This window comes from Rhamphochromis sp. 'chilingali' (assembly GCF_963969265.1).
Source record: "Rhamphochromis sp. 'chilingali' genome assembly, chromosome: 2".
In the NCBI taxonomy this organism is placed as follows: domain Eukaryota; kingdom Metazoa; phylum Chordata; class Actinopteri; order Cichliformes; family Cichlidae; genus Rhamphochromis; species Rhamphochromis sp. 'chilingali'.
In genome coordinates this window covers 69,250,575-69,265,574 of record NC_137930.1, presented here as the reverse complement: position 1 = coordinate 69,265,574, position 15,000 = coordinate 69,250,575, and the positions used below count along the sequence as shown (strand labels likewise).

Sequence of the window (15,000 nt, the reverse complement as noted above, 5' to 3'; positions counted from 1 at the left end):
ATCACCAACGTAGCCTGGACAACATTTGCTAGTTAGATGAAGTCAGCTATCTCATCGTAGCATATTTATATGCATATTTATAATCATACGGTTCTTGGAGTGAGTGCATACACTCATGAAGTTTAGTAACTTCAGGTCACTGCAACAAGCCCAGGTACAGTTTACCGACGGATGGGTGCAGGACCTTGAAATGCACCGTGTAGAACGAAAGACCATCGTACGTATCATAAGTTTACCAGTCTCACAAATCGTCGTCATAAATACACATTCGTTAACCGTTTATTAATAGGACCTTTGAGCTCAACGGTAATTAATTAGTAGTGGAAATAATTTCTGGTAGCATCACAGAAATGTAGCAGTAACAATAATACTGTATGCTGTAATCGTACTGGGCAATTAGTGATACAAAAAAACTGTTTTACCCTGTGAATAAAAGTATATGTTTTTGTCAATGTACCATAATAACAGAAGCGAAACGCAATATTGTGTCAGGACAATTCACTATTTATGCACAATAAATAAAGGAGCATAGCGCGACAATTTCTGTTCAGCGCCAGACTTGCTTGTAACCTATATCACCAATTACGTTAAGAAAAATGACGCATTAACTACAACAGCAGACTGACCTTTGTGGAAATGCTTGGAGCAGACTAACCTGTGAGCTGGAGTGTTCTGGGACGTTATATTTGATCTTTGAATGGCTGCAATCCAGGCCATCCGTCGCGTCTTTGTTACTTCGGAAACATGGCTCGAACAATTTCTCTTCAACGACGTAATCCGATAACAACCGATCTCTTTACCCGTCAGCTTCCCGTGGCTGTCATGCGACCGGCTATTGCAGTTAATAATACAACAGCTTCTTGACATTTTTGTGTTTCTTTTTATCGCTGTGTGACTGATTTTAATTGAAAGCCTGCGTGCGCTAGTACCGCTTGCCACGAGTTCCCAGAATCCTTTGTGGTTCTACCCGTGAATGACGTCACATTTTCAATCTCTATATAATATGCATGTTAAATTTTATATTTGGGGTAAAATATCAAGTCTTTTCAAGTAAACCGGTTCAAGTCCAATTCAAGTCCCAAGTCATTGGTGTAAAAGTCCAAGTCAAGTCACAAGTCTTACAACATTTTTTCAAGTCAAGTCTAAAGTCATAAAATTAATGACTCGAGTCTGACTCGAGTCCAAGTCATGTGACTCGAGTCCACACCTCTGGGAAACAGGATGATGAAAGAGGCATTCACGTCACGGAAGGAAGCAACAAACACACAGTTAACTGCAAACACACATAAAATCATCCAGACGTGCCACGCAGACTCGCACAGATCGACAGGATCGCACACTCACAAACTGACAGCTGCTCGCTTATTTCTTTGCTGTACGCGTGCACACCGACACAAATGAGACAGAAAAGGGCTTATTGCTGCAAAACAGACAGAAACACAGATGCACTGTGCACTGTCACAAGCAGACAATACGAGTTCACGCACACGAGCACGGAACTGTTTTCCTGTGGTAGCCTTGGGGAAATTAAAACTACATTATGGACCTCTAGAGGAAAGCGGTGAGAGAGTGATGGAGGAAGAGGAAGAGAGAGGAAGCAAGAGAAAGGGGGAGAGAAAGAGTGAGACGAGGGCCAGTGTCCTGTTTTTCTCAGCTCTGGCCACCACAAAGCTATTACAAGGAAGCAGGAGAAAAGTGATACAGCCTGCAATCTCTCCTCTGTGTCCGTCCTTTGTATCCCGACTGGTGGACGGGAGGACGCGTATATTGTTGGCCATTGCTTCATATTTCAGTCAGTGATATGCTTTGTTCCCTTCAGCAGTCACTTTGGTCACTAGTTCAATGTGGTGGCTTCCCACTTTGCTAATTAATATTGTTGTCTCATCAGCACGAGGCTGCAGTTTGCTGCAGTTTGCCTGCATGAGCTTCCTCCCTCTGTTAATTGGTGAAACTCCAAATTGGTCTTGGACGGTTTCAGGTGTGACCCTGTAATGGACTGCATGGACTGCCCTATGAGAAAGCACTTGGCGACAGTGGGAAGGAAGAACTGTCATAACCAGGCTCAGGGAGGGGCGGGGCCATCTGTCACGACCAGTGAGAGGGGTGAGAGGAGGAAGATGGGACAACAGACGCATTGTAGAAGAGAGCCAGAGATAAATAACAACTAATTACTAAAAGCTAAGTGGAGGACGAAGACTGCACTGTGGGAATCCCCCCAGCAGCATAACTCAGGCAGGATTCAGGGTCACCTGATCGCGCCTGACGTTATCGTAACAGTAGAGACGGCGTCTGTGTCCCACGTCCAAACTGGGAGATGGTTTTAAATAGTTTTAAATATCCTCAAAACCACAAGTTAGTCTTCAGTTGGGGTGATATCTTTTATTCAAGGTCCTCAGAAAGGCCAGAGATTTTCTCCAGTTTGAACCTCTGACCAATAAAATCCACCATCATCAAACGCACTGAGAAACCGCAGCGCTTGGATACGGTAATGGCCTGTATTTGTAGAGCGCTTTACTCAGTCCCTAAGGACCCCAAAGCGCTTTATACATCCAGTCATCCACCCATCCACACACACATCCACCCACTGGTGATGGCAGCTACGTTGTAGCCACAGCCACCCTGGGGCGCACTGACAGAGGCGAGGCTGCCGGACACTGGCGCCACCGGCCCCTCTGACCACCACCAGTAGGCAACGGGTGAAGTGTCTCGCCCAAGGACACAACGACCGAGACTGTCCAAGCCGGGGCTCGAACTCCCAACTCTTGAGCCACGATCGGCCCGTATGCTGGGGCTCACACACGCTTTCCTAATATCGACACAGATCTGACAGGTGCAGGAAACATTTTTACGGCTCAGTTTTGTCACCACATGTGTGAACACACGCACATACACACATTCACACACAGGTGGAACAACAATGAGAAGGTCTCAGCTTCTCAGTTTCAGCTCGGGGACCTGACAAATCTTTTCCATGATGACTCACTGGATCGTTCTGTGTGCGCGCGTTGGTGTGTGTGCGTGTTTGCGCGCGCGTGTGCGTCACTGTAGTCTGCAGCAGACTGTCAGTGTGATTTGAGGAACAAGTTCATCACCAACAGTTTATTAACACGAGACACTCGAGTCCTGTTCAGTTGGACACGTCTCATGACTTCCTCACTTTCACCCGAGACTGAAACACACGGATCTTATAAACAAATAACAAATAGAAAACACGGCTGCTCAATACTATTTCCAACTTCGTCTCTCATTTCCTCTTCTTTTCCTTCTTCCAGCACACTGAGAGTCAGACAGCAACTGAGCAGACAGGGGGACACGTTGTGTCTCTGTCCCGCTGAGGTGTGGTAAGGACTGAGGGGAGAAGGAAAGGAGGCTTTCAGGGCACCTCAGGGCGCAGAAAGGCCAGAAGGAGGAAATGTAGGAAAGGGGAGAATAAGTTGGCTCAATGCTATTCGAGTCGCCCTCACACTCCCTCCACCTTCTCTCAAGCGGGCCGTTCCAAACTCAACACACATTTTCCAGAGTAAGTCAAAGAAAGACCAAATGAGAGGGATGGAAAAATAGCCTAGAGGGCTGGAAGTTTATGAATTAGGAAGCAGGATAGGAAGGTATATTTCTCCTTGTTCCCTTTCTTTTTTGCTGTTCCCTGTTTTCTCACCCCGTCCTTCTCAACATCATCTCTCAGGGAGTAAAAGAAGCGAGGTCTTTCTTTCTAATCTGCTCGGGTAAGACGTAGGCAGCAGTTCTCGGTCCTCACCCTCTCTCTCACACATACAAACTCCTCCTAATGTCGCCCCAAATAAGCATTCAGAAGGTAAAAGCACAAGCAAAGACAGAGGGACAGAAAGAGAGCGTGCAGATCACGCAGTGACACGCAGATGCTGGCAGCAACAGCCAACCTGAGAGAGTGGCTGAGTAAGGGAATATAGGACAGTGTGTTTTTATGGTAGGAAGAGTGTGTGTGTGTGTGTGTGTGTGTGTGTGTGTGTGTGTGTGTGTGTCATGGGACTCTAGCTTCCTGCAGGAACTGACACACACAGCAGTTCTAGTGAGCCACCCAGGACCTCAGTCAGCACCCCCTTAACACACACACTCACACATAGCCACACACTCACACGTAGACCTGCACAGTGGCCCCTGGAGGAGAGTTAACACAGTTTTGAAATGGGGGGGGCAAGGATGGGAGGGTTCGGCACGTCATAGACACCCCAAGGGTCATACTTTCCTTTCCTCCTATCCCTGCAGAGCTTAACGAGAGACGGGGCGAGCGCGGCACAGAGAGAGAGAGATAACCGCATATTTACCACATTCAGCAGTATCTTACGTCCCTGCTGGGATCCAGTCGGAGGAAGTGTTTAACTGTTCTCTGACGGGCTGCAAACCGGAGCAGCAAAACTAACTACAGCTGACAAACACCTACAGTAGTCCAGCTGTTTCTGGAAAATGTGGACTTTGATCTTTACCGAGCACCAATGACAGCGCTGAGGAAAACATCGCCAACGTTGTCGTGCCAGCAGCTGCATCGTTTGCACACGTGAACCTTTGAGTCACTGCAGCAGTTGTGAGTCTGGTAGCCCTGTAGTTTTAATAATAATGATGGATTGCATTTATATAGTGCTTTTCGAGACCCTCAAAGCGCTGTACAATGCCACTATTCATTCACTCTCACATTCACACACTGGTGGAGGCTACAGGTGCAGCCACAGCTGCCCTGGGGCAGACTGACAGAGGCGAGGCTGCCATATCGCCATCGGCCCCTCTGGCCAACACCAGTAGGTGGCAGGTGAAGTGTCTTGGCCAAGGACACAACGACCGGCTCGATCCCCAACCTTCCGGTTACAAGATGAGCTTCCCAACCCCCTGAACCACGGTCGCCCCTCAATTGGCCGTGAGGCTGGAGTTTAGTGCAGGGAGATTCAGTTCATCTGTGTTCATCTTCACTAACAAACCTACCTACACCTTTAATAAACAGCTTTACGCCAACTCTGCAGAGGAGATCACCGACAACAACAAGTAAACCAATTAGAAATTTGCTGTTGAGCATTCAGACACAGCTTCACGGTGAAGGCCGAATGTGACCTCTGCACTGAGGTGCCAAGGTAACAGCAGCACGTAAGAAAGAGGAGGCTCCGTCGCTCTCAGGGTGCAGGTCCGCCGTGGCCCGAGCCTCTGGTTGCTCCCGTGATGGAGGATGCAGGCCGGCAGGGACCAGCGGCTCCCCCGTGACACAGGCTGTAACGTTAGAAACACCCTCCGGTGTGATTAACCACCAACCTGACGACAACGTCTCCTTCAGCCTCTTTTTTCCATGAAGTCATTTAGGGTTGTTTTTCAAGTTTATTTTAGAGAAATACATTTTCTACAAATGATAAACAATCGTGTTAAATACTCAATATTATAACAGCTGACCAAAATAGTCAAGATCATAATTTTGCCATAATTAAACGATAGATTCTTGGAACTAATGGACAAATATCTGCAGACGAATCAATGATTGGCACTGACGTATAAAAGGTGCTAGCAACTGAAATCTTACAGCGTAGCCTGAATAACACGAAGTCTCTCCAAAATTCACAGATGCACCAGGATTTGGGACTGAAGCATAAATAAAAGACACATCTGTGTAAACCTGTGTGCTAACAGACCTCTGAATCACAGCTGAACCACAGCATGAACCTGTCCTCCTCCTCTCGCCCCTCCCTGAGCCGGAGGTTTCTTCCTGTTAAAAGGGAGTTTTTCCTTCCCACTGTCACCAAAGTGCTGCTCATAGGGGTCATATGATTGCTGGGTTTTCTCTGTATGTATTATTGTAGGTCGACCTTACAATATAAAGCGCCTTGAGGCGACTGTTGCTGTGATTTGGTGCCGTATGAATAAAATTGAATTGAATTGAACGAATTCATGCATTTGCCATCTTTAATACACACAATACAAATAAAATCGTCATTTCTCTTTAATGTTACACGTGAACCTTGACCAGCAGCTGGTTCTGCGGCTCATCTCCTATGGAGGCAAAAGGCTGAGCAACTTTAAATTTCCATCTCAGTGTTTAAAGACAAGCCAAGAGGAGCTGGGAGGGAGACACGGAGACTAAGGAAAAACTAAATCTGAGAAAAAAATCTGCCGTCTTTGTCTTCCTCCTAGGAAATTACCAAACCACAGAGAGCAGTGAAAAAGCACACAAATCTCTCTCTATTAGAGTATTATTGAGACTGACTGCTGCTCTGCCTAGCTACAGTTTTCTGTCTCCTCTTTCCTTCCCCTGAACCTTCACAGTCCCCTCGATCTTTCTTCTTTGTCACTAAACCTTCGTTTCCATTTTCATCACCTCAAAGTTACCCCGAGTACACGTTACAAACGGCCAGCTCGGACTCACCCGCACACAAACATACGTCACCATGCATCTGTGTACCACTGTGTGTGTGTGCCTGTACACTAACCGGTCTGAACAGTCGATCCATCCCAGGTTCCTCCACACTCTGAAGACTCTCCTTCTTCGACAGCTAGAAAAAAGGAGACAGACACAGAAAATCAAATAAATGGTGGTTTTAACCTGCAGCTAATTAAAGAGCCACCACCTGCAGGAGAGCAGAGGAGCCACACAATTCAATGATCATATCACAATTTTAACATGCCGCCAGCTTCTCTCTACAACTAAGAAAAAACACCTTTGTGATTAAAATGGAGGTTTATGAAGCCGTGTTTATGCTTTCTGTCCTGCCTGGTGTCACCGCCTGCTTTCCTCCAAGCATTACAGACACCAGTCAAGTTGAAGGCGACTCCTCACCTCGTCTTGCTTTCAATCGAGCGTGGGAGCGCCTAAGGACATCGTATTTGTCTTGAAACACGTTTATTCTCTGGAGCGAATGTACTTGAACTTGAACCTACCAAGGAAGTAACAAAACATGACGATGACCTGAGATCTCTCAGACTCGCACACACAGCTGATCAAAGCTGGATTGTCATGCCGACTTCCTGGGTACAACAGGAAGGAGGGAAGTACAGCTGGCACACAAACAGGAAATGGCTAGAGCCACCACACAATGGGATTTCCCGTCCGCCCCCTCCCCGACACGCTGTGCCTCACTTCTCCCTCGCTCACCTCTGTCTCTGATCCCTCCAAATGTTTTGTTCTCATCCTGCTCTCACCGGTGACCTCCGCCCCTCCACATCTCTACACCTCTCTAATACTTCTCACTCCACGTCCTCATCAGCTCCCTGGTGACCAACCTCCTCCTCACATCAAACCTGAGCCATAAGCTCCAAACAAAGCCAGAAGCTATAAATCAGCAAAGCGTCCCTCTTAAAAAAGAAACTAAAAGTCTGCATGAAAGTGATTTTTGTAGATGAATGAAGAGAGAGGAAATCGTTTTTATAACAGGAAAAAACAGCCGAGCTGCGTCACAACTGCACCCATATAATCACACGAACTTTAGCTCCTCCCATTAGCTGCAAGCAGCGTTGCAAAGTCACACGAGCTGTAAACATCCACGTGCTGATGCACAGCGAGCAGTGCAACACTCTCAAATCTGCATGATGTTTTTCATACTCCACATCACTTTCTCTAGTCTCGTGTGCTGAAGTCAGGACGCTGCTGTGTCTATAAACTCAGCCTGGTTTGTGGGCTCATCTTATTTGACAAAAAAATAATAACAACTGTCTGCAGGACTCAAAAGTTTGGATCAAGTCTTCAACATCCCTGTTGGAGCCAGATGTGGACCACAGAGTGCTAACAAACTCATGGATCCCTGGACGAACACAGGAACCTCCCACCGCAGCAAATCCGTCTGCCAAAGACAGCAGAGAGAAACATACGAGACACCAGAAGAAAAACAAAGTACGTCTGCTGTGCTTCGTCACAATGACCAGTACGTTCGCTCCCAGCTGAGCCCTGATTGGATGCCATGATTCATTAACACGCTTCAATATGATTTTTCCTCCTCGATGTCACATCGTCTGGGTCATGTCACAGCGCCCTGATGAAACGTTTCAGTGAAGATCCTCGTTGAACATAAAGGGAGACGTTTATGACTTACGTGCGTCTGAATCAAAGGTTTTCGTGTCGAGGTTACCGGCCGCGACCTCGGTCTGTCTGAACTGGGCTTGCCCAGATCTTGTGACAACTATTTTTTTAAACCACTAAAAGCTGACATCATAATGAAAACCATCTTCCTGTGGTAGTTGGGAGAGTTTGAGATTATAAAAAGACCTCGTGGTAACTTTGCCTCAGATAAAGGCCCATTTCTCCTGATGAGACTGTGGGGAATACAGCGTGTTTCATTAGCCAAGCACATGCAGCTTTATTTAGACTCCCATATCCTCCCTCTGTCCCCCTCAGAGACAAACACACCGTTACTGTGAACCCTGTACACACCAGGCGGTCGGCGGGGGTGTACGTGTGCCTGTGAGAAGGATTAGCTCACAGATACTATATCAGTCAAGAGGAGGGAGTATCTGAGTGTGTACAAGTACATACGTGTGCATGTGTACCTGTAGCTTGGGTGCCCCATTACAAAAACAGACCCACTTAGAAAGACACTTTGTGACCTGTGGGGTTAAAAATATAACAATCAGTCATGTGTTTGCACATGCATCGCTTCTCTTCCTGCAGCACGTCACAGTCCTCTTCAAACTCTAGCTCAAACTCGCACAGCGAGTCATTTAACAGCTTAGCACTAGCAGCTTCCAACAGGCACAGTCTCTCGTTAGCTACATGTTAACAGACAGGTGTATTTTTGGCAAATGAATTTGCAGAATTTCCCTTTAACAGAACTTTCATCATTAGTGGGAAAAAGTCGCAAGCATTCGTGTCATTTTGTACCAGTTAATTGTGGTATGGATTTAAGATGCTATCACCGAGTAACATGATCACAGCCCAAAATATACAGATACTGGCAAGAAGGCAGAAAAAGACTGAGACGGCAGATGGCTAAAGATCAAACAATCCGACATGCCGCAGAAACAAAAACACAAATGAAACCCCCGGAGCACGACACACGGGTGACACCGTGTAAGAAGGAAGCTTCTGGGAATCCTTGGAGCATCTGCGCACACACACACACACTGTTACTAACCCCTGAGGCACCTCGTTTATGAGTCTACTAGGGCTGCCACGATTATTCGACTAGTCACGATTACGTCGACTATCAAAATCGTCGACGACTGATTTAATAGTCGACGCGTCGTTTGAAGCTTTGTAAGATCACAAAAGACGCAGGAATAAGTAGCAGGATTTAAGAGTGTAATAACGGACTGAAACAGAAGATGGCAGCACTGCATGTACAAGGATGCCAGCTACCGTTAAACCCCGAAGAAGAAGAAGCAGTTTCCCAGAATTCATAGCGCGGCCCAGCTCAGTTTCCAACAATGGCGGCAGCTAGTTAGTTTTAATATTACTCTTATTATTCTTTCTGGGTCACAAAATAAACGTTTAACATATTTTCAGGCGAGAATGTAGCTGTGTAAACCTCAAATATCTGCTCAGTTTATCAGGACACCGCATATTTTCAAAAGCGCTCCGACGTTTTCGGAGACGTCTGTTACCCACTAGCTCGATAGCTAGCCGGGGGCTAGGCTAACTAGAGCCGTGAGAACACAGGACTCCCGGCAAATCGTCTTCAAACCCACCGCCGTCTTTCACTGCTCAGGTTAAATATATACGAGTCACTTAGATAACTTAAACATGTTATTGTTTGGCTTTTTTTAGTATTTTATTTGTTCCTGAGTAAATCAGTTTGGCTGAGATTAAAGTTATAGTTTTTACACAGCTGAATAAACTCAAGCAGACAGCTGATTATCAGAAGTGTGAGATGCTGGAGAATTTACTCCGGTGTCCTGTTATATTTTAGATAGCAAGGAGTTTATTAAACTTCACCGAAACAATCTGCAAATTTCATTAAAATTGAATAAACTATCATCTTGTCTTTATTTTTAGTTAGCACAGACCTTAAACACTTAAAGCTGTAAGCTAATGATAGTTATATAAGAGCAGATGCTGCTGGTGCAATAAGCTGTAGTTTCACGTCCAATGGATGATGATCTGATTAGTCGACTAATCGCAAAAATAATCGGTGACTAGTCGACTATCAAAATAACCGTTTGTGGCAGCTCTAGAGTCTATGTGAGTCTAACACGTGTGCTTAAGAAAGGACGCCTATCGAGTACTATAAATAAGAACACCTGGTTTACTGCATGAGCATAAACACAGACTATTTGATTGTGATTTGGTGGTCTGAGTTCCTTCCACTAATTAGTGTAAATACAGAATATCTCACCTGCTTGAGCAGGTGACTTTGGTGTGGGGCCTGGGGTCCAGGCTGTATGTGGCCCACACTGTCAAACTCAGTTTCCATCACGGGACAAAAGTGGGCAAAACCAGTGAAACTCTCTTTTCTGTTAGTGTGAAGAAGCTTAATGACGCATTTAATCACGGTGATATTGTGATATAAGAAAAACTGTACATCTCAATTTTCCTACACGAAAATGCTGAAGAGAAACGCTGGTGTAGTAAAAGAAATCTGTCAACTTATAGAAAAGCTCATTTCCTAGACTGTCCTATAATTATGAAACAGAAAATTCAATCATTCAAACACTGTGGACACTATAAAGAAGCCCACAGTGGAAAACTGGGACTTTTCTGTCATTCAGCTGTTTATCTTCTACTGTGGAACGAGTGGCCGTGTGGGAGGTCTATGCAAGTGAGAATCGCTCCAAGCCAAATGCTTTCCTTTCCACAGGTGTCCAGTGGGCTGGACTGGAGTCTTTGCCGGGCTGATTCTGGTCACTGGGCCTTATGTTTGGCACCCCTGACTCACCTGTGCGCAGACAAATAATCAGATGTAAACACATGCATAACACATACACAGTAACTGACAGTACAGCAACACTCCTGTCTGCATTATAATGGGCTGTCACGGTTCATTAGCCAGTCAAGCATGCAATTGTACCAGGGCGTCCACAATGACAAAACACACACGGACTCACAACACCAGTGTCCGGGTCAAAAACGTGCAGAAATTAGACAACGAACCATCAACGGTGCGATTAGTCCGCACAGGCTGAGCCCGTTGGGTCGTGGAAGCTGAGGAAACATGCTCAGAGCTCTCCGTTACCAGGTTTATCTCAGAGCGCCTGCAAGTCGCCGCTGTTGGACGCTTCAGTAATTAATCCTCTTTGCTTCAAAGACACTCTGACACCAGCTTCCCAACAAGTTAGCTATTCTGAAAAATGTGTTTATGTGACGAATAAAGGCTGCAGAGGGGATGATCGAACACCCGGGAGCAGCCTGGGAATGTGAGTTCTGTCATACGCTGCATGTATTTCCCCGTGCACCACAGAACCTCACAGACGGACGGCAGTACTGTCACGTATACTACCGTTTGGATGGTAGTCGTCCAATCCTCCGTTTTTCATTTCTGCACATCAAATTTTAGAAATGCAGCCGAGGAGGGCTGCAGCATGCAGCTCTGCCTCTGCATCATGATCCTGTTGTCATAAACAAATATTTACACAGTTGTTGTCACTGGCACAGTTATCCACACACACTCGTTCTCCCCTCTCTCTTCCATTATTGGCATCCTCTCCCCCCTCCCTCGTCTGCTCTACCTTTGCCTCTTCAGTATTTTCCTTCCACCTTTCTTTGATATTTGCTCCTTTCTTAAGTGATTCTTGGATCCGTGCTCAGCCTCCATGCTTTCTCTTTGGCTCTTACTGCAGCACCCATTTAAATGTATTTCCTGTTTCCCTCTCTGTCTTTATCTCTCCCACCACATACCAACTCTCTTCCCTTCTATCTTTGTTTCTCCTTCTCTTCTGTCCCATGAAAGCAGTTCCAGTCTCACAAAGCGAATCCTTTGTCTTTTCCCCTCCTAAACAACACATGCACAGTATCAGGGCCATTTATTCCCAGAGCAGCCCAAGGCTCTGCTGTTCCCAGATCTCTTTGACGAGCGGGTCACTCTGGCCAATCGCGCACCGGCCAGACAGCCCAGAAAGGCGGGATGTGGGTCACTGTAGCCAATGATAGGCGGATCCTTTTCCCACAGGGGCAAGCTGATTGACAACTAGCGCTGGACAGGAGTCAAGAGGGTAATTGTCATCTGACTCTCTCCCTCTCTCTTTATCTGTCCGTCTCTGCTTCTCATCCTAGACACTCATTCTTCCCTCTCCCACTTCCCCTTTCCAACTCACTTCCTTGCCCCCACTCCTCCCCACACACCCCTCATTTTCCCTATAGCACTCAAGGACTCTCTCATTGGCTGCCCTCCCTTTCCCTCAGGAATAACTTGGTGACGCTACTGGCCGAGGGCTGATGCCAATCTACATCCCCAGCATGCCCCTCGGGAGACCCCCAAACTTCAATGGCCTGTGGCACACACACGCACGCACGCACGTGCACGCGTGCACGCACACACACACACACACACACACACACACACACACACACACACACACACACACACACACACACACACGGGACAGGGACAGAAGCTGATTAACCAAATACTTTTATCAGCAGTAAAACCGCTCTCTCTGCCTGCCTGCATTCTGAACAAAACAGCCTTAAAACACAAACACACACAGACACACATCCCAAGCACTGAGCCATTGGCCAGAATCACCAGGCTAGTCTGAGGCTTGGGACAGCGTGTGTGTGCGTGCATGTGTGCTTTTGTTTGTGAGCGTGTGTGTAAAGGGACAGAGTTAGCAGAGGGCTTAGATGGATGGCAGCGAGAAAGAACAACAACCACACAAAGCCTGGCGGACAAGCTCCATCGCCCTCTCTATCTTTCTCTTTCCTCCTTTTTCTGCTTTGCCCTCCTCTCCTGTTTTTTCTCTTTCAATCTGAATTGTTTCTATCTGATTTCGTTCGACAGATTTTGAAATTCTCTTTGCTTCAGCAATCGTTTCGTCTTTCCTCTCTGCTTACAGAAGTCCTCGTCTTCGTTGTTTTGTCATGAACAACCTCTCTGTTCTTTCTTTTATGTATGAGGTCATTGTGATTGTAATCTCTATCAACAGATTCTGCATATGAATATGTATAATCTGCAGGAGGGAGGAGTTTTCTGATCCTGGAAACCTTCTGGCTTCCATTTGTCATCTTGGCCAGCCAAGTCTGAGCCGGTTTGGTTGCATTCATGTAAACAGGATATATGGACCAAGTGCAAATGAGGAATTCATTCATTGGCTACACCGGGCAGAGGCGAGTCAGGGCCATGTGGGGACCGTGGACCAGTAAAGGTCAGTGACACTGAACGACTTCATGTTGGGTGATGCAGAGCGGGCGGATCAAGTTAAACTTCTTTTTTAACTTTGAGGAAAACAATTGAACCGACAGCAGCGACGCAGATCGGCGACATACCAGCATTACAGTGTTATTTACGCACACGTGTCAGTGAGCGACCAGCCATCAGCAAGACAGCGATGCAAGAGTAAATCAGTCCCTGTGCAAACGCCCCTCTAACCAGCAGACTAACCAGCGGTTCCCAAATGAGTCACACATCCCAGACCTTACCAAAATAAACCAACATAGCCGCGCACGCTTAGCTGCTGTAGAAAACAATCGTGCTGTTGTAAGAAGACTTTCTGGTTTTATCTTTTAGTCCTGCGACTCGCACAAACTCACCTGTACAGCAAGGTTTGTAAGAGATTCCTATTAACACACTACGAAGAGAACGCAACACGCACACACAGACACACACAGACAGTACAGAGCTGATGTTCAGGGCCAAACAACACAGCTTGAGATTAAAGAGCCTCTCTGATCTGACATTTGTTTTTCTGTCTGTCAGAGAGAGTGTGGCGGGAAGACGAATCGATAGCAGAAGAGACGTGTAGAGGAAGAAAGAGGAAGTGAAGGAGGATATAAAGGTGGTGGAGAAGAAGAGCAGAAGGTGAGACAGAGGTTAGAAAGAAAGCAGCAGCGAGGAAGGACGAGAGGTGAAGGAAGGCAGCGAAAGGAAGCATAAGGAGTAGGACAGAAAGAGAAGGAGGAGAGGGAGAGCATTTCTCCAGAGTACCATGACTCCAGGGAAGGCTCCAGAAATAACTGAACTAGAAGTTTCCCCAGCAGCTTCCACTCACCATTACAGACTGGTCCACACACACACGCACACACACACGCACACACACACGCACACGCACACACCCACGCACACACCCACGCACACACCCACGCACACACCCACGCACACGTCATATGAAGGTTCAGAGTTCAAGACTGATTCACCAACAAAGCTGAATGATGCCAGAAGGAGATGAGACATGATGAGGTACAGTTGGTGCATATTCACACACACGTGCACGCACACACACGTGCACGCACACACACACACACTCTACATGAACACTAAGAGGAGGCGGGGCTGCAGGGTGGAGGGTACATAATTGCCTTCTCTTGTACTACAGGCTCGAGAGTGCTTTTTGACTGAAGACACCAATTTCACGCTAAGGCATTATTTAGCTTGATACAAACTTGATTAGGCTTTACAGAGAGAGAGAGGAGAAGGGAAATAAACAGCTTTGTGTCATACCGCATCGCTGGCGGACAGATTAACTCGCTAGTCACGCTCCTTCTGGGAGTAACAAGAAAAATATACAGACACAGCGCGTGTGCGCTCCGAGCGTGGCTGCTTGTTTGTTTGAGCAGACGTGTAATCAAGCATCTTAGAAAATGTACTTTCCATTTTTGAAACCTCATTTTTAAAGAACCTTTTTCAGATTTCGGGGTGTTTCATGTTTTTGCAGCTAAAATTCAAACTGAGTTAGACTTTGAAATCCAGCGATCGTTCCTCGGGACGTTCAGCAGAACTATCCGTCCCCGCTACTGCAAGGACTCTTTGTGCAGTTCGTCTGTATTACGCAACATAATTTTGGGCTTTTCAGGTGCAACATTTGTGCAGGTGTGGGCCTGCAGCAGGCTGACATTTCTCTTACCTTTAAAAGATTTGGCTCAGCAGTCAGGATTTATTACCAAACATGAACGTCCTGATCATTTTCCAACAC

The 15,000-nt window shown here is 46.5% G+C and overlaps 1 protein-coding gene across 4 annotated transcripts in view; it reads right to left on the bottom strand.

Annotated features, from left to right (window-relative positions):
* znf423 (zinc finger protein 423) overlaps positions 1-15,000 on the bottom strand; it is a 132,622-nt gene that overhangs the window by 106,568 nt on the left and 11,054 nt on the right. For 3 of the 4 annotated variants that reach the window (XM_080867900.1, XM_080867898.1, XM_080867897.1), the window contains exon 2: positions 6,438-6,500. The exons of the other annotated variant lie outside the window; for it this stretch is intronic. In XM_080867900.1, the coding sequence (XP_080724026.1) occupies positions 6,438-6,500 (63 nt within the window). The remainder of the gene's footprint in view (positions 1-6,437; positions 6,501-15,000) is intronic. 4 annotated transcript variants of the gene reach the window in all.